Below are 26,467 nucleotides of genomic sequence, written 5' to 3' on the forward strand. Positions count from 1 at the left end.
AATTGTTCATTATCCTTGAGGCAATAACGACATTAAATAATAATCGTTTTAATTGACGGCAAAACCCATTTCAGAACCCATAAAACTTAATGGGTAGTGGTTTATCATCGTTAATCCTTGAAGGGCTGACCCAAGATTGATTTGGAATCTTGTAGCATTGACCAAGCTCCGTTGTTTTTCAGTCTTTGGGTATTCAATTCAATTAATCTTTATAGATCCCAAGACGGTAATTTAATTGCTCGCATTTATCAGTTAAAGGCAGTGGACACTATTGGTAATTACTCAAAATAATTATTAGCATAAAACCTTACTTGGCATCGAGTAATAGAGAGAGGTTGGTAGTATAAAACATTGTGAGAAACGGCTCCCTCTGTAGTGGAGTAGTTTTTGAGAAAGAAGTAATTTTCAACGAATTTGATTTCGAGACCTCAAGTTTAGAACTTGAGGTCTCGAAATCAACCATCTAAACGCACACAACTTCGTATGACAAGGGTTATTTTTCTTTCATTATTATCTCGCAACTTTGATGACCGATTGAGCTCAAATTTTCACAGGTTTAATACTGTATGCGTATGTTGAGATACAACAAGTGAGAAGACTGGTCTTTGACAATTACCATTAGTGTCCACTGTCTTTAAAGCATCGAAACATTAAAAAATATTAAAAACAGTTCTAGGACTAAAACCACTAAAAGCGATAAGTATCCCTACAAAAAGAATATACCTGGATCAAATTTGTAGGACAGATGCCTTGAAATTAGTGCTGATGGAGTTATTATATGGATACTTTATCTATTTTGCAAGGAAGTGGTCATCTGTCTGTACATGATTAATCACTTAAAAAAAAAAACAATGTGGTTTTTTTAACCTTAATTTTCAACATTTCGCTGTGTAGTAAGCCTCTGTAAATTTTCTATTTTTATCTTGGTGTACGCATTATCACAATTTAGCCTTTGGCCAACATTGCAGTGTTCTTTTAAAGCATTATAATGAAAAATAAAACATTTGATTGAGTGGGAACCCCCGAGTACAGGCTGAAAATACAAAAGTCAAGATGGCTGCTGAATACGACAGCCATTTTGGATTCCAACAATGCATTTAAATCTGTGTCACATGACTACCACTTTCTTGGAATAAAAAATATAAAACATGTGGAAATTTTGTTAACAAAAAAACCCACCCCAAATCACTACAAAATAAAAAAAAGTGTTTGACATTTAGTAATTTACCTACTGTAATGTAATGTGGGCTGATCCTTTGTAACAACAATGTTTTTGTACAACATAACCCTGAGAAACATTGGGGAAAGTCACTAAGTTTGTTGGTGATAGGATGCAGCGTCAAAATGGTGTTTGCACATCAGTTTTTCGTATTCTTCACCCTCTTTCTCTCTCTTGTTCTCCTCTTAGCACCAGCATCTCTCGTCGACCAAGTAACTGGAGAGCTCAAACTTTATTGATGATGACGATGATGGTATGAGTGTAGTCTCTATCATCGATAACCCAAGAAAACCAGTTAAAGTTTGGAGTGTACATCAACTAAAAAGCTTCACACAGGTCAGCAAGGCAACTTCTACCACCAATGACAGAAAAAGGCCAGCCTTGTGTACCTTCTAATGTAACACACTGCATCAGTGTGCCTTTCTTGTGCGTCATATAGTCTCTATCATCGAAAACCCAAGAAATACCACCAATGACAGAAAAAGGCCAGCCTTGTGTACCTCCTAATGTAACACACTGCATCAGTGTGCCTTTCTTGTGCGTCATATAGTCTCTATCATCGAAAACCCAAGAAAACCAGTCAAAGTTTGGAGTGCACATAAAATGAAACGCTTTACACAGGTCAGCACGGCAAGTTTTTACCATAGTAATGACAGACAAAAGGCCAGCCTTGTGTACCTTCTAATGTAGCACACTGCACCAGTGTGTCTTTCTCGAGCGTCATTAACTATTTATTGGTGGCATGATGTCGCCATGCAGGTAGTGTAAATTTGAGATATTAGAAATGTGATGAATATGACACTGGATCGTCTCTGTTTGCCAATTTGCAGTGTTATGTGGCTTTGTACTGTAGACTAGGGCAGATTTTGTTTTGCTGCCATCGATTTCACAAAACTCTTCCTAACTTAGGATTAATCTCATGACTTAGGACGAGTCCCAACCCTGCACTGTAGCATGCAGACATTAAGATTAATCCTAAGTTAGGACGAGACAAGACGAGTCCTAACTCTTTGTGAAATCGACGGCAGGTTCCCTAACAAGTATAGACACTTTATTCAGCTGAAACTTTCACAGGTGAATTTTATTGTATCATTCTTCATAGTATTATGTTTACAAAACCAAACGATGACCATAGGATTTGAGGCATTGCAGGGCGAGGTATGTATCAATATGTATTTGGTTTGTGGTAACACCATGTGTGTATCTACTTGCCAGGTATAGTTGTTCTAAGAGAATGTCACTCTATATTCTACTATCGCGGAGTAGACTATCGGAAGTTCGGGAGACTTCTCAGTTCTGAAAAGAACTGACTGCTTTTGTACTACTACCCGGGCAGAAGGTATAGAAAATTGGCTCGACTTTAGCTCATAGGATTGTATAACTGTACTACCGCGGAGTCTGTTCTTGACATGGTCTCAAATGACAGCTCTCTAATAACAAACTCCTGTCAAGTAGATACACACATGGTGTTACCACAAACCAAATATATATTAACTTAACTTTAACATCAAATAATGCATGTTAAGGATGAATGAATTTAGGGAGCTGCTTCTGTTTTCATATGAAAAGTTTTGATTAAAAAAATCATACGATGTCAACTAAAGAGTAAAATTGTTTCTTCCATAGAGTTGTGTAAAAATTCTTTCGGGCTTTGTCATGTTTGTGGTCTATTACCAGAAACTTGATGTTTTCAGATCGCACATACCCACTTCATTTGTCCCACAAATTATTGGCTATAAATTGGCTCACATGCTCTTCTTACAATGTGATTAAAGGGACATGCTGCCTTGGATTGGGCGAGTTGGGTCCAGTGCTCTTAATCTATCGGCCACAAGACGCCACTAATTGCATCACTTCAAAAATGATAAGAGTTAGGAAGTAAGTTTTCTTTGAGTCCTTGTCTTCCAAAATTCTGAGGTCAGAATACATTTTTCTCTGTCCTTGCCCGGTTGCACAATTCATGGCACAATTAATTGCCTGCGAGTATTAAGGTTAATTGACTAATCAAGCCTCAATCATTTAATATTAATAATATATATTTTAAATGGGGAGCATGAATAAAGTCATCCGGAGGCCCTAAGCATCTACAAACCTTGAAACAGTTAAACGATCCATTAATTATGATAATAACTATTTATAAAGCGCCTAATTGCTAGAGGATACAAGTCGCTGAAGAACGAAGGAAAACAAAATAGAACAAAGCTGCAGTCAACCAGCTTAGACGATTAATTTTGGTTTTTACCCATACACTGATGTGTGTTAGCACTGTAAACTCAGAACTCCCGCCCCCCCCCCCCCCCCCGAGTCCTATGAAAAAATATCACAGCCATATTACTCAGGTGGGATTGGAACCCACGACCCTTGCAATTCTAGAGCAGTGTCTTACCAACTAGACTACCGAGATTGCCCCCAGCTTAGACTAGGGGAAATGGTGGGTCTTGAGAGCCAGTTTAAAGGCTGGGACACTGTTCGAGCTCCTGGTTTGGATGGGTAAACTGTTCCATAATCGGTGAGCAGCAATGGAAAAGGCCCTGTCACCTGTGAGTTTATGTGTTTTGGACTGCGAGGGATTTACCGGTTGATGAGCAAAGTAAATAACAACCGGTCTGAAGTAAAAAGGAGACAGGAGCGATAATCTGGGGCACCTTAGATCACAAATACCTCTTTTTAACAAACTAATTTGGTCATCAAAAAAGACTGATTTAGGATTGAACAAAGAAAAATTGACTAGAGCGGGATTTGAACCATCGACCTCCGGTTTAACGTGCCGGCGCTCTACCAACTGAGCTATCTAGCCCTATGTTGGTGGTCTCCCAATTTTGTCAATATCTTTGTTCGGGGGTGCCTGTCAGAAGCCATTAAACCGCAAACTGCCGTGTAGCCAGGGATCACACCCGGGTAACGATACAACCTGGGAAGCGGCAGACAGGGGATCACCCTTAAGGGGATGCGACTTTTTATATCAGATATCAAATAATAAACCACAAGGGAAACTGACTGGGTACATTTTTTTTAAATGATTTAGGATTGAACAAAGAAAAATTGACTAGAGCAAAAAAGACTATGACGCATTCCTTTTAAACTGTTGCCTGTTTATTTCTGAAACTCCTGTAGAAAAACTTTTTACATCGTTCAAAAAAACCCTAAAATGCAATCAGATGAGTATTTTGGTGTCAGTGCAGAAACGTTGTCATCTTCTAAAGAAGCACTATGTTTAAACGAGAGTTTGAAACCATCAAAGCATCGTAGTATAGCCCAAAATGTTCACACAAAACAAATATTTGCAGAGATACAATGTTTTTGCACAGAGCGTTTGTGAGACACAATATACTCTTGCACAATCGAGATACAACGTTTTTGCGCTGACGCATAGATATTTTGAAGAATTTTCATAATCTGGCTAACAATACCTATATTAGGACATTTTGTTGTTTTTTATCTGAAACAATAAGTTTCAGATGCTTCATTTTCACTGAAAGAATAAAATAATTTAGATGTATTTTGTGGATCAGACAATAGTCATGATGGCAGATTCTTTCCTCAAAATGAACCAACCCCTGTGCTTTGCAGTCCTTGTGGTTTTAGCTTTGCTTATTATTATTATTTTTTATAGATGATCTTACCAACAAAAGAACTCGGCAAAAGCTCCAACACATGGGGATATAAATGACAGTCTCTCTCACACAAATATTGGTTTAACATCTATGATTATGAATTGCACAAATCAATAAATTGTGATTTGATAACTACATTTACATATAGGGCATAGATGACAATACTTTGTATTCATTGTGAAAGTATAACACATTGTGAAAAACGTCTCCCTCTGAAGTAGCGTAGTTTTTGAGAAAGATGCCATTTCTCACTCAAATCATAAAAGGCCTGAAGCCTTTTTTAGGCATCTGAAAGCACACATATTTATGCAACAAGGGTGTTTTTTCTTTCATTATTCTCTTGAAACTTCATTGACCAATTGAGTCCAAATTTTCACAGGTTTGTTATTTTATGCATATATGATGAGATACACCAAGTGATGAGAATACTGGTCTTTAGTAATTACCAAAGGTGTCTGGTGCCTTTAGTTGTTAGGGTCTCTGCCTATGGTTTTTATTCGGTAAAACCATGGAGCTACCTCCATGGTAAAACTTTGCTCAATGTGAAGGACTTTAACTTTGCACAAATAATGAAAAACACACAGTAAAACAGTCTACATTCAGTCAGAGTTTAAGAGCCAAACTATAGTAATGGCACTTATCTTGTATTGAGGTATAGAGACAAATTTTCTCTTCTAGGCGACTTATTTGATAGAGCAAGTCGACCATGGTGTTTACGTCAACAAGATTAAATTTTTGAATTTCATTTAAATTTTGAGGGTTGTAAAGGCCAAGAACTCTCAGAAATCATTTCAAGGTAAAGAGATAATTTATCTTGTCTAGTCAACGTATTTGATAGAATAAGTCGACCTATCATGATGGGTGCGTTCGTTTAGCTTCCCTGGGTCGACCCCGGTCTGCCCCGGTACGTTCGAATAGCTTTGACAGGGCTCACCCGGGTCAGCCCCTGGAGTGGGTCACTTGGGGGTGACCTGAGGTGCATGCTGTCGCCACGAGAGGGCGAGTGTGATCGTTCGATTAGCTCTTGTCAGGGGCTCACCCGAGTGAGCACTGCGGGGTCAACCCAGGGAAGCTAAACGAACGCACCCGATATTTACCTCAACAAGGTTTCAATTTTGCATTTCATTTACATTGTTTTGGTTGTAAAGCCAAGGACTCTCAGAAAGTATAATGAATCATTATACCTAGCAATGAACCCATGGAGATAAGCAATGAACAAAGTTTCAGTTTTACTGTGGGAGGAAAACCCCAGAAAGGAAAACCCACGCAATCAGGTAGGGACTGAAAACCCAATCCACATAGTGCCCTGGCAGGATTAGAATCGGCGTCCTAGAGGTGCAAGGTGAGGAAAGATACCACTACGCCGACCCGACCGTCCCAAAAAGATGACTCGTACAAACTGAGACATCCAGTCATTCATCTCAGATTAAGTAAGCCGTCTTAGTTGAGTTGACTTGGGGAAGTGGGTTCCAGGGTGAATGTTTATATTACAACTATTTTACTGATTTAAGTTTGTACACACAAAATTACTACAGCGGGATTTGAACCAACGACCTCTGGACAAACGTCCTGTGCTCTACTAACTGAGCTATACTAGCCATATGTTGGCGGTCTCCTATTTTTTCAATATTTTTGTTCGGGGGCGCCAGTCGGAAGCCATACAACCGTTAACTACCGTTGAGCAGGAATCTCACCCAAGTTTACGAGTTAACCTGGGAAGCGGCAGCCAGCGGATTACTGTAAAGGGATTCAACTTTTTATTTCTTTATTTTGTTGTTCATTTCTGAACTATTTTACTGATGAGCGCCGATAGGATGAGTAGAATTGATTGATTTTGGCTCACTTGGAAGTCACATGATGTGATTCTCAAAATGGCGCAGCAAGATTAATTGTTGTGATAAGGTCTCGGGAATTAGGTCAGATCAAACAACTTGGGGCCAATCCCAAAGAACTACAAACACAAAGTTGTGAAGCGCAATGAAACATAGTGAAACTCAAGCGCGTAGGACACAAACACACACATCCCTCGCGAACTATACAGACACAGCTGCCGTCAAAGTTTAAGCATGGCAAGAAATTCTTTTTTTCCTTTCAGTACGTCCAGGAGTTCCTTGGAGGATTCGTGGTAACTTTTCTCGACTCGTTTCCAGATCGAGTTCGTTCCTGCAGCTGTATCGTCCACGATCTGTGTTGAGAGCAAACCGATGGAAATGAAAGACTTTAAATACAGAATACTATTTGGTTTTACCCTCACACCGATGTGTCAGTGAAGCACTAGGTAGGCATACAAACATGGTGGGGACTTTGACATAATGGAATAAAGTACCCCCAATACTTGTTGTTTAACTGGGTGCCCACAGAGTAATTCTTAAGAAAAGGGACAAAATAGAACAATAGCGAGCCCCCACAACGTGTGTGCAAAACTATTGCATGAGTTTTTGGTAGTTTGCCAAGTCCTGTAAAAAAAAATCCACAGGCATATTGTGGTGTTTCTTTTGTCTGAAGTATGTTAGGACACTCACTTTGGGTTCTACTGGAGCGTCTGATAATTGGAGCTTGCCGAGGTCCAGAGAAAGCGTTGTGGGATCGATGTCCTGCACAGCACAAGTCAAGCCATCAGCCATCAACTGGACATTCTCAATATAATGCTTGAAATGCTGAAAAACTGGAGGCTAAAAATTAAGAAGACCACAGTACAAGCTTTGATAATAGTCATAAAGAAATTTGTACAGCGCCTAAAGAACAATAAAATATACAATGCGAGAAAAATACAGTTACAAATAAGTAGATTACAAATCAGCAGTTTCAAACAGATGAGTTTTTAACAGAGACTTAAAACATTGTAGTATCTTTGTTAAGAATTGGTAAGTCCTAAAGAAAATATTGAATAAATTTTGTCTGAAACTTACTGATTACAATTTATACTAGGAGTAAAAGAAAAAAGGACAATTGTTTTGTTACATGCTACAATATAAAATATTAATATAAAAATATATAATAAACAATATTTATATACAAATAGGCAATGTTAAGTACAATTGAAAAGATCTGATTTAACAAGACATACAATTTAACAAGATGAGTGAGGGCGACGGAGGAAAGAATAATTCAAATATTATTATTTTGTATGTCAAGCATTAAGAAGACAAACGGAATAGGGGACAAACAAGTTTGAGTATCTGCTTGTTCTGGTCCTTAATGATTGCTTTCTTCTACCACTTTTTTGTTCTGCAAGTCGCCAGACACACAAAGCCAGAGGGCCACTTCAAGGTGTGGGCTACAATTATTTTTGTCCAGAGGCTGTTGCCACCTACTCCTACGGCTGAAACAGGGTTAACCCTTTTACAGTCCATACGGATGTAGGCTTGGGTATCATCAATTCGAAGCCTGGCCGGTAGAGCAGAAAGCACTACCTCCCCAATTTTACATAGCAAGTGTCACGACCCAGATTCGAACCCACACTCTGCTGATCAAACACCAGAGTTTGAATCTGGTGCTCTTAACCGCTTGGTCATGACACACCACAGTATTTATTGTGATTGAATGTTTAATTATAACTGTATGTAGCGCACACTGAAGGAGTCCCTACATGAAGTTAATTACATAACATAAAAACAATGACATAATATCGAAAGCAAAGTTTCAACAGTGTAGATTCAAACAAGTGAGTCTTTAAAAGTCCCCTGAAAATTTGAACAGAGTCAGCTTGACGAAAATAGAAAAACTGTTTACTTTTTTAACATTTCTTTCATACCTTGACGGTTGCCCCGCCCTTCTTCTTTTTACTCTTCCTGTTGGCGGCTGCTTTCATGGGTTTAAGAAGTCTGTAGCAAACACCCGACAGTAAGATGACAAAACCTAACGTCTGCAGACGAAACAAAACACCAAAAGAATCAGTTGGAACATGAACGTAAAGGCCCGGTCACACAGGCATCGATAACGAGAACGAAAACGAGAACGAAAACAAGAACGATAAAAATGCACACCCTCGATTGGTTGAATGAGTGTGGATGTGTTTGGCATGGAGCATTTCAACCAATAGAATGCGTTCTCTTTGCATCATGATCGTTATCATTTTCGTTTTTGCTGCAATCTGACTTGGCCTTAATAACCGTCAACCACACAATGCAATACACAAATTTAAGTGAGATCGACAGCCACAGTACAATAACATTACTACAAATTTAATAAGGGAATCAAAAGTGCGGTGAAGAGGTTAACTCTTTAGAGAACATTTATTTATGTACCACAAACACCAAGACATTGGTAGATTTGTTAATTTTCTTTATAAAATAAAATCAGTAAAAATGTCAACAGAAATAACCTGAAACAGAAGGTTTAGTTTTATGCTTAGAAAATGGGAAACTTTGTCAACATACTGCATTTGAAAAATTTATTTCCGGATATGACCTTTATTTTGAACTCTTTATGTGAATGGAATAAAGTCAAACATTGCGGCCAATTGTGGTTGCTATTATAATTTTCGTACAGGCCACTTGTGGCCACTTTGGTCTAACAAAGGGTTAGAAATTCTGAGGACTGGTTCTTTGTCTCTTCAAATCAAATCAAATCAAATCAAATCAAATCAATCCACATTTATTTCCATACAAATATATACATATATAAACAACTTGATTTTACATAACTGAAACTGTATGAAGGCAAGACCCATTCAAAGCAAAAGCTTGTAGGCTGGGATGCCTGGTACAAAGCAAAACAAAGATGGATAGTATTTATAACTACAACAATGAAATAATATAACAATGCATACAATCAATATAAAGATCAAAAAGAGACGGGTAAACAAGCACAAAAACCAAAGAAACAAAGAAACACAAACAAACAAACAAACAAACACCCCACCACCCAACGCCCAAAAAAACAAAAAAACAACAACAAACAAACAAACAAAACAAAACAAACAAACAAACAAACAAACAAACAAACAATGCAAGAATCACAAAGACGGCCATGACGACAGTTCAAACAAAGATGATGACAAAACATGACCATTTGAACTTCTCTCAACAAATCATCAAACATAAAAAAAAAAAAATGAAAATAGGCACTAGATCTCTCTGTCACAACACTCAATAATAGTGGGACATTTTTTACCTCGACAAGCATAACCAGTTCAGGAAGGATATGTCTATCAAAGATTCTGGTCTCGTTGTCTTCACGTATAAGACATCGTCTACTTCTCCTGATGGATTCTGTGTCGATTCAAGAAAGATCAATTGAAGGAAAAACATGAAATATGACATCTCAACAAATTACAATTCTATTTACTGAAGGTGATGGGTTACAAAATTGTATAACTGCAATGATATTTGTTTGGTATTCACTGGACAATAAATGGCAATAAAATCCCTTGGTTTAGAAGCTTGAAGCAGCTATCATTATTGACCCCTTTTACGCACGTCACACGCGGCGACTGTGCCACGCTCACCATTTTGGTGGTCAATAGGTTTACGTGTAAACGCTGCGTCGCCTAAATAGCACACTTCACTGAATCACTGAATACTGCTCAGTGACATTGACCACCAAAATGGTGCATCCAAGATTATGCTGATGATGACGTCAGGTGAATTGGGTCAATACAGCATTTTGAGAAAAATTTCACTGAAATTATGTTACTTTTTACACACAGTGTAGTCTGGTTCTTTACAAGCTGAAATGAAAATTCACAACACGATTAATCCATTTTGTTTGAGACCTCAACTCACTGAATGCTTCTTAAGGACACTGGAAAACCTTGCTAATTCTCAAAGACCAGAACTCTCACTTGGTGTATCCCAACAAATGTACAAAATAACAAATCTGTGAACATTTGAAACTCAATTGGTCATCAAAGTTGCTAGAGAATAATACAAAGCGTGCTTTCAGATGCCCAATAGAAGGCTTCAGGCCTGAAGTATTTTATTATTTGAGTGAGAAATTACCTCTTTCTAAAAAACTATGTTACTTCAGAGGGAGCCGTTTCTCACAATGTTTTATACTATCAACAGCTCTCCATTATCCTTACTAAGTACGTTTTTATGGTAACAATAATTTTGAGTAATTAACCATTATTTTAAGTAATTACCAGTAGTGTCTACTGCCTTTAATTAATGCGTCAAAGAAATCATCCAAAAATATGGCACAATTAAAAAACTGACAGCTCAACGAAATGTGGACAAGGTAAAGACATCTCACTGGTTGTGGTGAAGAATGGTTCTCTTTCTGAGATCTATTTTTTTTTTTACATTACAACGAAACACAAAACCAACCTGTACATTTGTCGATTATGACGGTGAAATCTTGCTGTATTTTATTCTGCAGATCAGCACTTTCTGATGAGGAAAAACAAGGGTATAAATCTGATTTGAGGTATTGCATGGTGAGGTATCGATACATGATTGAATATTAATTTTGGTTTTTACCCATACACCGATGTGTGTCAGCACTGTAGGCTCAGTACTTACCCGAGTTCTGTGAAAAATATCACAGGCATATTACTCGGGTGGGATTTGAACCCAAGACACTTGCAATTCTAGAGCAGTGTCTAACCAACTAGACTACCGAGATTGCCCATTAGCTAGAGGCAGTTCGAATCCATAGAGTGTCCTCTTTGGTTTTCACCTTCAGGCATGCAACTGCCCGTTGAAAAAAAAAGAGGAAAATTTTCAAAGGCACAAGGCAAGTGCGGAGCGAGGCAGCCAAAACGCCACGGGACATGATACCCACAATGGTACCCTAGAAAATGTTGAGGTTTATTATGCTCTTCGGTGCATTTTTAGCATGTACTAGGCTTATTTTACATGATTGTAGTTGTACACTGTTAATGCCAGGCATATATAAGGTTAAATTAAAAAAAAAAACGAAAAAAAAAAGTTTTTTTTTTTCGTTTTTTTTTAAACGTTTTTTTTTCTTCAGGTAAAACAAAAAACAAAAACGCGGAATTCCACGGAAACGCGGAAGAGTTGCATGCCTGCACCTTATTGTGAATTCTTGATATTAAATGTATACCCTGTGTTATTTTTAATGGAACCCCTTCGCTTAGTCCTATGTATTGTTTTAAGTTCCATCCCTCTGAAGTCACTTAAGTTACTCTGACTATACTTGTTAATGTCCAATGGTCCATCTTGTTTAAAATTGTTTGTCTGGGTATTCCTACCACAGGCTTTGGCCCTTCTGGTTATGCCCCCATTTCCGATTCTCCTCAATACTGTTGCTAGTGTTATTTCGTTTATCTGTTGGAATGGAAACAAATGTCTTAAAAATGAAAAATGTTTACCTTCATTCTGTGTTGATAATTCATGGATCCGAAGTACAACCTTCAATGTGGTCAGCAGAATAGTACCACAGCCTCCCTTGAGGTAGCTAGCAGTTCTCGTACTCGGAGGTCCCTGAACAGGAAACTGAAACGGACAAATTTGTAGAACATTAAATTGTGCCGTCATGAAATGCTTTGGATTTGAAGTAATGGGATACTTTTGGACCTTTATCACAGATCTCACCAGGAACGCCCGTGCTCAGACCATACGCGCGCAATACTGAGCATGTGCCACACGCTCAGAGTCCCAAAAAAGGACAGTTATGTCTGCTGCCGCCAGCGTCTTACATGTCTTAAAGGCAGTGGACACTATTGGTTATTACTCAAAATAAATGTTTGAGAAAAACTTACTTGGTACAAGCAACGGGGAGCTGTTGATAAAATCAAACATTGTGAGAAACAGCTCCCTCTGAAGTAATGTAGTTTTCGAGAAAGATGTAATTTTCTATTAAAATATTTGAATTTGATTTTGAGACCTCAGAATTAGATTTTGAGGTCCCGAAATCAAGCATCTGAAAGCACTCAACTTCGTGCGACATGGGTATTTTTTCTTCCATCATTATCTTGCAAATTCGACGACCAGTTGAGTTCAAATTTTCACAGGTTTGTTATTTTTTGCATATGTTGACATACACCAAGTGAGAAGACTGGTCTTTGACAATTATCAATAGTGTCCAATGTCTTAAAAAGTCTCCCATTGAAGATGACAAAAATGTACAAAAACATGCCCTCGTCGTTAGACTTGAAGGATGACAGTCATGAGTGATTCTATACATATCCCAATCAGAACGATCAGTGCGCAATTTGGGTGGAATCCGAGTCCAAGCACAACCACCAACCATCATGGAATGCCGATTTTGAGGACCAGGGCCCAATTTCATAGAGCTGCTTAAGCACTAGCCTTGATCAAGGCGCTACAGCCAGCCGCGATCTGCAAAATCCCAGTCCCCATCACTGAATTCCGCCAGCGCACCCCCATACATAACACAGTGCATATAATACGTGTACTACAGCGTATGTACACATACTTACTGTACATGTACATGTACCATCTGTATACGGTACACTTACGGTACATGGGTACCTCCCAAGTAGCGCCTTGATGGTTTTGTATCTGCCAAAATTTAGGGCGGAGCTCATTATGCTAATGTTTACTAACAACCCGTTCTCATTGGTTGTTGGTTGACCTATAAACTCTCGCTGCGATGTCAATCACAATGTTGTTCTGCAAGCACTCGCACACATGTGCTCGTCGACGTATTGTAAACAAGCAGATGCTGTAGTATAGTTGCAATAATGGCGGCGGGCGAGGGAGAAACCCCTACTAGTAAAACGAAAATGTAAGTCGCTGGAAATCAGATGTGTATAATTTGCAACACAACTACAGAAACTTTCAACAAAATATAACAACCGCGTTTAATGCATCAATCATGGGTTTAGAAATAGAAGGAAGAAAATTAGACCATGTGAAATGTGTTTGAGAAAGGTTAAAAAAGTATCCAGGTGTCATGGGTTTCCGGCAAGATGGCTACTTGGTAAGAATTCTTAGGTGTTGGGCATATGACAGTACAACACACCCCATCCCCTTGAAGCACAAACACAGACCAGCAGATGAGATAAGAAACCCAGCTGTTTATTTTGTCTTAATGTAGACATATATTATTCATTATGTTTCTCGCGGTAAATCAAAGTTGGGGATCGAAAATATGTGTTGTCGACAGACGGTAGAAGATGGCGTGTGGCTGAACAACAACTACAAATAAAGTTCAATTTCATAAACTAACTCTTGCCATACTACTAGTATTACACTACAACGTTACACCTATAGTACAGCAGCTTCCAATTCAGGGACAAATCTACCAGCTACGTTGTAATTATGATGCTAGTCCTCGTGTTATAATGAAACGCGAGACAACGGAAGTTGTTCGAAGTTGTTCAACACCATTACCGACCGGGCGAGTCATGTCCGGCTCACCCGTCCGGCAGCGCATTCAGACCCCTTACAATCATAGCTAATAATATAAACCACGCTCCCGACACTGCTATAAAAAGCAGGTAGTACAGTACATGTACATATACAGCTAGCGTACAGCGTACACACACATGGACGTGGCATGATTGCTAGCAGTAATACGTCATTCTCAATCGCGCCTGTGATTGGCCAATGTTTAGAATGACACGCCCACATCATGAATACCCTTTTATCGGAATTCCGATAAAGCTTTACAAACCCATCAAGGCTGTTGTTTGAGCCACGTGTATGAGGTTGAAAATACAAAGACACGACCGTTCTCACGACTACGCTATACTGTTCTCGCTGTACAATGTATGGTAATGTACATTTGTGTATGCACTGCATGCGTGTGCCGCGAACCGGGCCGGGGAACAGTACGTCAACAGCCTTGATCAAGGCTACTTAAGCACAAAAAAGGAGCTAAGCACAACAAAATTATGCTGACCAGATACCAAGTCACATGCACCATTTATGAATGGTATCTTGCTCATTTCTGCTGAGCAGAGAATTGTTGAGCAGTATTGTCTGCTTAAAGCAATCACGCAACGTCGGTAAACAGTATTGTCCAAAGGCCCACACTTCGTGTATCACAACTTAAATATATAATAACAAAACTGTGAAAATTTAGGCTCAATCGGTCATCGGAGTCGGGAGAAAATAACGGGGAAAACCCACCCTTGTTTCCGCACGTTTCGCCATGTCATGACATGTGTTTAAAATAAATCTGTTATTCTCGATAAAGGGAATTGATAATTGTTTTGAGAAAGTAAAGCATTTCATTGAATAATATTTCAAGGGAAGTCTTTCACCATTACTTTCTGTAAACCCTGTAAGTTATTTTTTAAATCTATGAACTTTTAATTTTTGTTACTGTTCAGAAAGTGTCCAATGGCTTTTAGTTGCTGTGTGAGATATGGCCCTGTGTTGAGACCCATTTTTGAGCCCTTCTTTAATAAGTTACAACTAGATGTAGCTGCAATTTCATACCTTTCTATGTGTAATGGGATCTTCCGCCGCCTCCCCCAGATACCTTTCAAGTTGCTCTATTAACATGCCCAGCACTTCCTCGTGACTCGGGCCTTCACCATTATTAGTAGGGGTGTTTGAAGCCCCTTGTGGAGGGATTGGGATGAGGTAGCTTGCAGCAGCGAGGGAGCGGAGAACGAGTTGTCGTAGTTTCAGCCAAGACTTCTCCTGCTGAAGAGAGGCTGCTTTGTCATCATCGGTTAGTTGCCTGCGACAAAAAAAACCGATAACAAATCACTTGCTTTTGTTTGCAGGAAAAGGACGGACCTGGAGTGCGTTTTGGCGACCCCAACCAAAAACTGTTTCTCACGTCATAACCAAAACGGTAACCGAGCTCACAACTCGATTATCGTTCAGTCTGAACAGCAGAACCAACGCCCAACAACCGAAACAGTTTTTGGTTGGGGTCGCCAAAACGCACTCAAGGTGTATGTTTCCCACAATCCTCCCAAATGGCTAATGCTGGCCATCTTTGATGTTTCTTACATTTAGTTTTCCATTACAACCTCATCATTGTACCTCAAAGATAGCTCTCAGCCAATGATAGGTCTTCCTTTAATTCTTAGTGAGGGCGGTATTAGAACTTGTGACACAAGGGGTCTACATGTTTGTTTGTTAGTTACCTGTGTTGAGGCGCCCATGACAACATAACATCCAGATCGCGGTTATCCGTGATCTCCTCCCATTTTGTTTCATCTAAAGCACGAAAAAGAAAGTCAAATGATAAATATTATTTATCAAATTTAAGCAAGTATGCCCTATACAAAACATCGTTCTTGTTTGAAACACATGTAATGCCATGCATTTTTAGTTGTTAATTACAACCGTTTTCTTTTACACTGAAAAATTCAAATTCTAGAAACAAAGACCGCAGACAAGATGACACAAGTGAAGTACTCTGTGACCCAGCCACTGTATGGACTGTTCCGGCTTTCCACTAAGCTCCGCCCACCGCACACGTGAGCAAGACATGTGCACGAGCACTCCAAATGACATTCCGCACGATTCTGTAGCGCGTGCAAAATTTACGCGCATGCATGACCGAGTTTGTCCGACCACAATCATTGCTGTGATTGGTCAAATGGGTGAACGCGCACAGTTTGATTGACAGGCCAGATCGGTCCATTGGTGTCTTGCTAAAAGACAGCAGCTTCAGAACATTTGAAAATCAACAGAACTTGACTATAGGGTACTAGACTTGGCTATGATGCTTGACACGCAAAAGACGAGTCCGAATTAACAGCTTCGGCAGTGGATATGACCTCATTTTGGACGATATTTTTCCTACATTATGCCCTTAATTATACTTTTTTTACATCAACAACTATTTTCATTCTCAAAACTGATGGAAGAAATTATTCCCTGGGTCCTACCATACGGCATACTTTTATTTGTGGGGAATCATGGCCGAGCGAACAAAAGCACGCAACTCAAGCTCTGGTGATGTTCTTCAGCAGAGTGTGGGTTAGAGAGTTGTGACACCTGAGCAAGACACTTAACCACATGTACATGTACATGTACATGTACATGTACATGTGCATGTACATGTTTCTCTCCACCTAGGGGTAAATGGGTACCTGTGAGGGCAGAGATGGTTCTTGTGATTGTTTTAGCCGAGTAGCGCATATTTGTTGCACAGGCTGTATACTCCCAGGAAGCTGAGGTGGTTTAAGGAATGATTTAACACTTTTTAAGGCCCAGTGACCAGAGGTAATAATGTGAAGTGCATTCAGATGCACTTCGGGTGTATGAAGCGCTGTTCATAAATACCTTAGACAGTTTCGCTATTCCTATTGGTGGAGAGCGCATCACGTGGTTTTTTTTAAACCGTTGATAATGACCAGTGTTTATAACCGATTGTGAGCAGAGACTCCGCGAAGACGTTTCTTGTTCATGCGATGCAGGCGCTGTCTGCGAGTTGGCCGCGCTGTGAGTAAAAGGAAAACCAGCGAACATGCACCAAGACTATACGCGCATGCACACGAACGGAACCGGAAAACACACACGTACGGACGTCGTACATGTGCATGTAACATGTATACTGAACATACCATGGAGGTGGAAACATACAGAGCTCTAGCACTCGGAAATGGATAAGTTTTACAGAGTTTCTTACTTTATTACGCCTTTTAACCGAAAAGGTATTTATGAAGGGGAATCAAAGTGTGTTGAATCGGTTTTCAACTAGTGGTTTAAACCCGCCGAGGCCTGGTTCTTGATAATTTACCTCGACTTCCTCTCGGTATAATTATCAAGAACCAGGCCTCGTTGGGATTAAACCACTAGTGGAAAACCTCTTCACCAAACATTGATTCCCTTATTTAAAAACTAACTATCATTAATTAGTATTATTATTTGAGAATAAGCTAATTTGTGTCACCTTTCTCAGGAGAGATTTCCATGTCCAGGATGAAGTCTTGTAGTGTGTTTCCTCCACTGAAGTCAAGACGCAAGACGCAACCAAAAATAAGAAATAACGAAAAGGGTAAATGTTAACCATGTTAAAAATGTCTTCATAGTGTCGTATTGTGCAAAAATATTCTGCACCTTTGAAAGCCATATACGTGAATCAGTTTGCCTTTGACAAAGTCAGGTTGGTACTCACTGACTTGGGAAAGAGGGAAAGAGCAGTGTTCAACACGATCTTTCTCATCTGATCAAAGGTTCCATGTGGTCTATGACATCACTATCTGTGAGTTTGACCAATTGGTCTCTAAAGTGTTAATAACAATCTTGCTGAGTCTTCCAAATGTAAACCAAATTAGAACCAGATAAGAGTATGAAGAATATCCGGTCCACTTTTCAAAGTATATCTTACATTTCCGCTTCGGAGAGCAGTTCCAAGAGTAGTTTCTCAACCGTGACCAGAGCACAATGGATCGAATGACTGATTCTCCGTCTGAAGGTCAGGAACTCAGGAATCTTGTGGAATGTTCCAAACTTGTACGCCGTTATCATGTACTCGGTGGTCTGATCAAATCACATTCAAATAAAACACTTCGGTGAGGTAGGGTCATAAATTATTTGTAGATGAAAAAGAGATATCAATAGACCTTATGCACATGACGTCATTTCAGTATGGTGCCCTCGCCTTGAGGTTAATCTATGTGTGTTTCGAGTATTTCGTCACCGTTTGACCTCAAAGATGGCGGCTGGATGACGTCAATGCATAAGGTCTATAAAACTCGTTTTGACTGAATACGGTGTCTACATGCTGAGAAAACAGCACAAATCCATCCATGTTCAATGAGGTGATATTAGGTCTACTATGTAAACCAACTAAGATAGATACAAAATAAACTTACATCTTTGTGGTTTACGGTGAAGAACTTTAGAGTTGTGTTGAACAAGGCATTGGCGGAAGTGAAATGGCCCAAACTAGTTACATATCCCGACACAGTGTACCTAGAATAACAATAATAATATGAACACTTATAGTGCGCCGGTATCCACCACACGTGATGCTCATGGCGTAAGGAGGAATCACAAAATTAATGAAAAGCAGCTGTGAAAAAGTGGGTTTTGAGGGCCTCTTTGAACTTATGAATAGAGGACATGTTACGGATATTAACATGATTAAGAGGCAGATTATTCCAAAGTAAAGGCCCAGCATGAGAAAAAGCCCTGTCACCCCAACGACGAAGTGGATGATTTAAGACATCTGGAAGGATTGTAACGGGTAATTAATTGACAATTATACTGAGGAGCAGAAACATGTAAAGAATGAAAAACAAGCAGAAATAATTTGTATTGAATGCGATATTGAACAGGGAGCGAATAATGATTGTGGAGAACAAAAACAATAAGTAGGATTGAAACTTTGCATGGTGGAAATCTGATACAATAAGGTTTGCGGTAACACCATGTAATGATAATCTCTGAATGAATTGGGTTGTTTCTGAAAAGAACCTTTATTTTCAATTCAAAGTTTTGATCAGTATGCTCTGATCACTTAAACAAATTATTAATAATTTTTCTTCTCCAGAAGACGATCAGATCGTCTTCTGGAGAAGAAAAATGATTAATAACTTGTTTAAGTGATACTTGGTTCATACACTTAAATTCAGGGCCCAATTTCATAGAGCTGCTTAACGGCTGATTTTTATGCTTACTGGGAGAAAACAATAGATTACATAACATGTGAACTTGCGAGGGCTGGCCTTATTGATAATAATAATATAACAATAAACAAGACTTATAAAGCGCTGGTATAAAGTAAGTTTATGGGCGAGAAGAGAACAGATCGTTTTTAATTTACGCTTGAAAGTCTGGAGTGAGTTGATGTTGAGAATGTGATTTGGTAGTGAGTTCCAGCATCGGGGACCAACAACTGAGATGGACCAGTCCCCTACTCTTTTGTGAGTGCGAGGGATATAATACCAGCAGCATAAGGTCGTTTGCTCCCAAGGGAATCAAGAAAGTTTGAAAATGGATAATAATATTGTAAGGCGCCTTGATCTAATGTAGCTACAAGGATATTTAATTTCACCGCATTCACAATCAAATGCTTTACATGCGGCTAGATATACGCACTGTATAGCAATGGGCTTGCATCATTCTAAAGACCAGTTTGCGTACACCAATAGAACGGGGGGGGGGGGGGGGGGTCTGTGATTGGCCACGCAAGTTGTTTTTGATTGTGTTCTGGAGCATCTAAGAAAATGCAAACTTTTAGAACAAAGTTTCACTTTTGTCGCGGCTCGGTTAATTCCACACAACTTGAGGTATTTCATACATTGATTATCGATGTCATAGTTACCCTAATGTATCCTGTTGTATATGCTTGATGTCCAGTCCATCATACAGGTCTGGTATGGGTCCAAACGCACCTGATAGGAAAAGAGATCATAAGAAAATGTCGAACTCTGTCCAAGTTATTTCAAATGACCATGAAGCCACTAAAGTTTCATTGCTCAGTTTTAAAACGAAAGAACCCAAAACTTTTGATTTGTCTCCCAACATAATTCGAGGCATGCTGCTCTTAGCATGCTTAGTACATTCGCGTGAAACTTAGGTATTTTGACATGATTCAATTTCAAATGAAGCATACAGTTAGGTTTAACCACAAGATCAAAGAATGATGGGAGGGGACTAGTTTCTCTTTTGCGGGCAACCATACATGAACCGCATGTATAGTGGATCGGGTACAGGCTTATTATACATGTGGTAGATTCTAGCTCAATTTAATGAGCAAGGCATGCTGGGAAAGTATAATATAGTCTTATACATTGTATAGCGCACATATCTACCAAACAAGGTACTCAAGGCGCTGAGTACATACAAACTTTCAAAAAGATAGGTTTTATGCACTGATGAATTTTGTGCTACGCCGTCTACAGCAGCCACAGCCAGGAACATTGGGGCGAACCCATCTTTTTTTGATGGTGCACTGGGTTCTTTTACATGCATTACACTACACAAGAAGGGTAAGTGACTTACCTATGAGGCAGTACAGTCGTATGAGAAGCAACTTCATGTGATGGCAGGATGTACTCGCCTTAAGACCTTTCTCTAAGATCTCTATCATTCGCCACAGATACCTCTCAGTCCCTGTCATCGATATCAATAGACTGTAAGTCTCACTCAAATAAAAACAAATGAGAAAACAACTCGAACGAAGACTATACTTTTTCTATGGCTCTTTTTGAAGAAACAAAATCACACACACGTACGGAAGTGTATTTGAGACATACATGTACCGAAACAAAATCGGGCTCCGATTCCCGGCGGAACCGCCTGGGCGGATTACTTTTTCCATCCGGATAATTATTTTTCAGTATGTCCTAAATACCATTCTGTACATACGCAATGCGATTGAGACAAATTTGGTCCTGGAATACAAGTGAGACTTGCACAGTCTAGTAGCCTGTGTTTGACAGGCCTGTGAGTGGGTCATGAAAAAAAAAAAGCTGAAAACCGTTGTCCGGGTTTGGGCCATTAGAAAACTTGTCAGGGTTTTGGGCCAGCACTACGAACATCTGCAGCGTAGACAAAACATTCACAGAAACATAGGCCACAATTCTTATACGTAACAATGTGTTGTCCATCCTCATTTTCAAGATATTTTGAAGCATTCCTTAGACAGGTATTCCGCAAGCGCGATGACTTGGACCTTAGAGCCCCATTTGAATTATTGTAATCACCTGATTCCTGCCAAATGTCTAGAAGTAAATGAACAGCCATGACGAGGTATTCATCCCCATACTGTAGATCGGTGTTAAGTAAATCCTTGCCGTACTTCAGCGCGTCTTCACTTCGCTTGATGAGCTCATCTACCAGCGATAACTTCACGTCTTGTGACAGCTTGTCCTGAAGACCTAAGCGGCGACTTACCTTCAATATGCATAGATGCCTGTAGATTTGCTTCACCTGCGAGAAGGAAGTGAAAAGAGAATATCATGTGGTTAGACTCAGCATAGATGGATTGCAGTGTGTGTCATTGACCGCCATCTTTCCTTGTTTTCACCCTTTTCAAGTACCTTGATCTTGTCCTTTAGAATAACAAAACAAATGCCTGCTACTAGGCATGCTAGGCTTTCTTTCTTTCAGGGGAAATTGGGGAGGGGGTGACTGCTGAAGAGACTTACAGAAGTTGCATATTTGATTCCATCTTCGCCAGTCTCTAACGCTAATGTATCTACAAGACTGTCCACGAACTGCTGACGATCTTCGACTGCAAGAAGTGGCAGGAACTGATTGATGTCGTCATAGCAACAAGGCCGATCTCCAAACAAATCGAAGTAGCTTTTCAAAAGACGTGTTGGAGAACCTACATCGAGAGTAAAGAAGAAAAAAAAACCCCATAAAAACAGACATCAAGTAAACTGTTACAACCAAAACCGAGCAATTCGCTAACATGTAAAAAACATACCAATAGCATGGTATTTTTGTTGTTGGAAAAAAGTAGGAACATTTTATCAAGTACAATGAGCTGAATATTATTTGATTTGTTTTTTTACCCTTAAACATGTTAAACCGATGTGTATTAAAGCCATTGGACCCTTTCGGTACAGAAACAAAAAAAAATCACAGATTTACAAATACATGTACCTTTCAGGGTAGTGGTGAAAGACTTATCTTGAAATATTATTCCATGAAATGCTTTACTTTTTGAGAAAAACAGTAAAACAATATAAATTCTCGATATCGAGAATTACGGATTTATTTTAAACACATGTCACGACACGGTGAAACGTGCGGATACAAGGGTGCGTTTTCCCAATATTTTCTCCCAACTCTGATGACCGATTGAGCCTAAATGTTCACAGGTTTGTTATTTGATATAGAAGTTGTGATACACGAAGTGTGGGCCTTGGACAATACTGTTTACCGAAAGGGTCCAATGGCTTTTCGCACTTGATACGTACTTGCACCGAGTTCTGTGAAAAAAAAAGCACTAGGGTGGCTTACATGTACATTTTGATGTAGTCTTTAATGGACTTTTCAGACTAATTATTTGAAGAAAAAAAATAATCAGAAATCGGATTTAAGTATGAAGAATATATAGAAGAGTTTGCGTTAACACCATTTAATAACAATCTCTAAATGAGTTGGGGTGGTTCTGAAAAGAACCGTTGGATTAACTCGACGTTTCGATCAGTATGCTCTGATCATCTTCAGGAGAAAGAGCATACTGATCGAAACGTCGAGTTAATCCAACGGTTCTTTTCAGAACCACCCCAACTCATTTAGAGATTGTTATTACATGGTGTTACCGCAAACTCTTCTATATCTTATTTCCACCATGCAAAGTTTCAAATCCTACTTATGAAGAATATATCGTGGTATAACTTTGGATAGTTTACTAATGTCTAAACTCTTAATTAATGTATTTTTTAAATGTTACAGTTATATTTCTCAAACATACATGTAGTCCCACTTGGTATATCCCAATATAAGCATAAAATAACGAGCCTGTGAAAATTTGAGCTAAATTTGTCATCGAAGTTGCGAGAAAATGATGAGAGAAAAAAACACCCTTGTCGGACGAATTTGTGTGCTTATAGATAGGAATAAAAGACTTCTGGCTAGAAGTCTTTAATTATGTCTTTCTCAAAATCTATGCTACATGCACTTCAGAGAGAGTCGTTTCTCGCAATGTTTTCTCTATGAACAGCCAATGCTCGTTACCAAATCAGTTTTTAAGTTAATATTTGTTGTGAGTAATTAACAATTATGTACCTTCCCTTTAAAGGCAGTGGACACTGTTGGTAATTGTCAAAGACTAGTCTTCACAGTTGGTGTATCTCAACATATGCATAAAATAACTAACCTGTGAAAATTTGAGCTCAATCAGTTGTCGAAGTTGCGAGATAACAATGAAAGAAGAAAACACCCTTGTCACACGAAGTTGTGTGCATTTAGATGCTTGATTTCGAGACCTCAAGTTCTAAACCTGAGGTCTCGAAATCAAATTCGTGGAAAATTGCTTCTTTCTCGAAAACTATGGCACTTCAGAGGGAGCTGTTTCCCACACTGTTTTATACCGCCAACCTCTCCCCATTACTTGTCACCAAGAAAGGTTTGATGATAATAATTATTTTGAGTAATTACCAATAGTGTCCACTGCCTTTAAGCTCTAAATTACTACTCCCTTTAACATAATTGTAAATTCAAGGTCTTGAATTTTATCTTTGAGAGGGCAAGGCTGTTTTCTGGCTGTACCTGACTGTGGCTGGGTTTTCCCTGGAATAATTCTCTATGATTTTTAAAACTAAAATTTCTTTCTTGCCTTCTCTCTACCAGGTTTTGGTACAGTGATACAGTGATTAATGTCACTTCTCTGAGAGTGCTTGGCTTCACAACCCGTTCAATTTAAATGAAAGTTTAACAAGGCTAATCAGATGATGTGTTTGAGTTACACTCTTCCAACGACCCAATGACGACATATTGACGCAAACCGCCAGAAGTTATCGCCCTCAAGTTAAGGAAAAAATTCCATTTAAAAAGCATTCCTTAAGCGCCTGTTATTGGATGTAATCTCAATGGCCACATGTTGACAGCCTAGACTACAAGAGCTGGTTATGTAACGACCTTAATACCGGACAGAACTAATTTAAGAGGGATTAGCGTTGGCCAGGCATTAATGACCAAGTCCCAATAGCACTTCAAACACTGATGTAATTGGTTTATTCTACTCACAATGGAACAGCATTAAGCCATGCTTTGTCACAATAAATCAACACTCCCTCCCCCCCCCCCTTCAAAAAGAAAAGTTGAAAAAAAAAAAAAATGGAAAAGGGAAAAACAAATTGAATAAAATTGGAAACCGAACAACATGAAGGAGATTTACGTTTTATAAACCCTGGTCCTGGACTGGTGAATAGAAAGTGTCCGGACATCAATAGAATAACAGATGGCGGTCCATTGTCTGCCCAAAGGATGGAACCTAATGAAGATTGGACCAGCATGTTATAATGAATGTGGGATTAAACCATCGAAAAACAGCTTGCGTAGGGGTCCAAAGGCAAAAGCCCTTTTTCACACGAGCGTTGATAACCAATGTCCTCGTTTACATGCGCCAAATCTCCGGCGCCACGCTCGTCTGCTATTTCACAACATGTTTCACACGACAAACCGAACAAACGTCACAGGTTATCGGCCTGGCTACTGTGAGTTCAATGGTTATGCGTTTCATGTACTTCACTGGTATGCCGCGCAACACTCTTTAGCTGGCTCTCTCAGTAACGAACCAGTGATTTTCTCGCGTTGTTCCACATGTAGCTTGGGCTGTGGTGTTGCACCAGTCTTTTAAAGCAGTGGAAACTATTGGTAATTGTCAAAGACCAGTCTTCCCACTTGGTGTACCTCAACATATGCATAAAATAATAAACCTGTGAAAATTTGAGCTCAATCGGTCGTCAGAGTTGCGAGATAATAATGAAAGAAAAAAAGACCCTTGTCACACGAAGATGTATGCTTTCAGATGCTTGATTTCGAGATCGCAAATTCTAAATCCGAGGTCTCAAAATCAAGTTCGTGGAAAATTACTTCGTTCTCGAAAACTACATTACTTCAGAGGAAGCCGTTTCTCGCAATGTTTTATACTATCAACCTCTCCCCATTACTCGTAATCAAGAAAGGTTTTATGATAATAATTATTTTGAGTAATTACCAATAGTGTCCACTGCCTTTAATAGGAACTTATTTTCATTTGGCGAACATTCTAGAGCGAATTCTGAGTCAAAGTTTGCAAAAGGAGTAGGTCTCGTAATTCAAATGTAATCCCACATACCTTACAGGAAATATGGTGAAGAGGTTTTCAACTAGTGATTTAATCCCAACGAGGCCTGGTTCTTGATAATTTACCGAGACAAAGTCACGCCCATGAATTAACACTTTTTACCGGTCATAAACAAAGGTTTATACACACCCACGTGGCGCGCTCTCCACCAATAGGAATAGCGAAACTGTCTGAGGTATTTATGAATGTATGTTAAAGGGCCTTCAGCATCATTGAGCGCCGGATATGTGCACTATATACGAAGCCACTATTATTAATATTTCTATTATGAGTGATAAATGAATGTATACATTCCCTTCAAAGTCCTCACCTGTTCTTTCCAGGTCTTGAGATCCCCTTTCCTTGAGAATTCTTAGCAACTCCATTCGAGCTAGAAACACTCCCCTTGATGGGGTGTGGCTCTTCCCCGAAGCTATCTCTGCGTCTGCCGCTGCGAGTTCATCGATGAAATCTAACACCATGTCCACAGTGTGGTCAGCCTGGATATCGCAGTCACTATAAAACGGAAAATCTGTTTAAAGCATTCGTGTTTTTGCAGTAATGCCTTAAGGCGGGTTTATAGTCGGTTGCGCGATGGTCGCGCGAAGGAAATCTTGCGCGCAATCCCAAGTCTTTTTATGATCGCGCGTCTAGATTTCTGACGCCCGACCATCGTGCGACCGACTATAACTCGGCCTTTATACATCTAGATCTAGGCAAAGTTTACCTTTGGATTTGGAATCGTTCAATTGTTCTTAAAATCTTATACACGTATAAACATGATAAACGATTGACAAAACACATACTTATCATAGCTTTCCGTGCCTTTTGCCTCCCAAAATGCGGAACGCTTGTTAGTAGACAATTGCAATGTTTGACACTGGTGCGAGGCATTAATAATCTTTTTTTAGACTTACATGTAACTCCATTAATTTGACAGAGTTTGGGAACAGTGGGGTGCTTAATAGGGGTGCAACCCACAAAATACATGTGGGGGAGAAAACTGAGCGTCCGCCTAATTTATATTTTGATTTTTGGGGTTGAACAAAGAATTGAC

At 39.3% G+C, this 26,467-nt stretch overlaps 2 protein-coding genes across 5 annotated transcripts in view; one reads left to right on the forward strand and one right to left on the reverse strand.

The window, feature by feature from the left end:
• Nucleotides 1–3,370, forward strand: part of LOC139938346 (peptidyl-tRNA hydrolase 2, mitochondrial-like) — an 8,413-nt gene extending 5,043 nt beyond the window's left edge. The window contains exon 6 of one of the 2 annotated variants that reach the window (XM_071933805.1): nucleotides 1,409–3,370. In XM_071933805.1, coding sequence (XP_071789906.1) covers nucleotides 1,409–1,458 — 50 coding nt within the window. In that variant the 3' untranslated portion in view covers nucleotides 1,459–3,370. The remainder of the gene's footprint in view (nucleotides 1–1,408) is intronic. The other variant, XM_071933806.1, reaches the window with a different exon arrangement.
• A 202-nt stretch (nucleotides 3,371–3,572) lies between these two features.
• Nucleotides 3,573–26,467, reverse strand: part of LOC139938624 (N-alpha-acetyltransferase 25, NatB auxiliary subunit-like) — a 59,976-nt gene continuing 37,081 nt past the window's right edge. Inside the window, exons 9-25 of one of the 3 annotated variants that reach the window (XR_011786182.1) lie at nucleotides 25,742–25,926; nucleotides 21,776–21,957; nucleotides 21,332–21,557; nucleotides 20,628–20,738; nucleotides 19,948–20,017; nucleotides 18,494–18,593; nucleotides 18,007–18,158; nucleotides 17,569–17,624; nucleotides 15,812–15,884; nucleotides 15,150–15,396; nucleotides 12,110–12,233; nucleotides 11,103–11,165; nucleotides 9,949–10,046; nucleotides 8,588–8,698; nucleotides 7,356–7,505; nucleotides 5,964–7,018; nucleotides 3,573–5,708 (exon numbers count right to left, since the gene is read on the reverse strand). Coding sequence is in view for 1 of the 3 variants with exons in the window: in XM_071934219.1 (XP_071790320.1) it covers nucleotides 6,887–7,018; nucleotides 7,356–7,505; nucleotides 8,588–8,698; nucleotides 9,949–10,046; nucleotides 11,103–11,165; nucleotides 12,110–12,233; nucleotides 15,150–15,396; nucleotides 15,812–15,884; nucleotides 17,569–17,624; nucleotides 18,007–18,158; nucleotides 18,494–18,593; nucleotides 19,948–20,017; nucleotides 20,628–20,738; nucleotides 21,332–21,557; nucleotides 21,776–21,957; nucleotides 25,742–25,926 (2,080 nt within the window). In the remaining 2 variants the exon portion in view is untranslated. Of the gene's footprint in view, nucleotides 7,019–7,355; nucleotides 7,506–8,587; nucleotides 8,699–9,948; nucleotides 10,047–11,102; nucleotides 11,166–12,109; nucleotides 12,234–15,149; nucleotides 15,397–15,811; nucleotides 15,885–17,568; nucleotides 17,625–18,006; nucleotides 18,159–18,493; nucleotides 18,594–19,947; nucleotides 20,018–20,627; nucleotides 20,739–21,331; nucleotides 21,558–21,775; nucleotides 21,958–25,741; nucleotides 25,927–26,467 lie in introns of all 3 variants that reach the window. The other 2 variants (XR_011786181.1, XM_071934219.1) reach the window with 2 other exon arrangements.

Source organism: Asterias amurensis, chromosome 6 (assembly GCF_032118995.1).
Source record: "Asterias amurensis chromosome 6, ASM3211899v1".
In the NCBI taxonomy this organism is placed as follows: domain Eukaryota; kingdom Metazoa; phylum Echinodermata; class Asteroidea; order Forcipulatida; family Asteriidae; genus Asterias; species Asterias amurensis.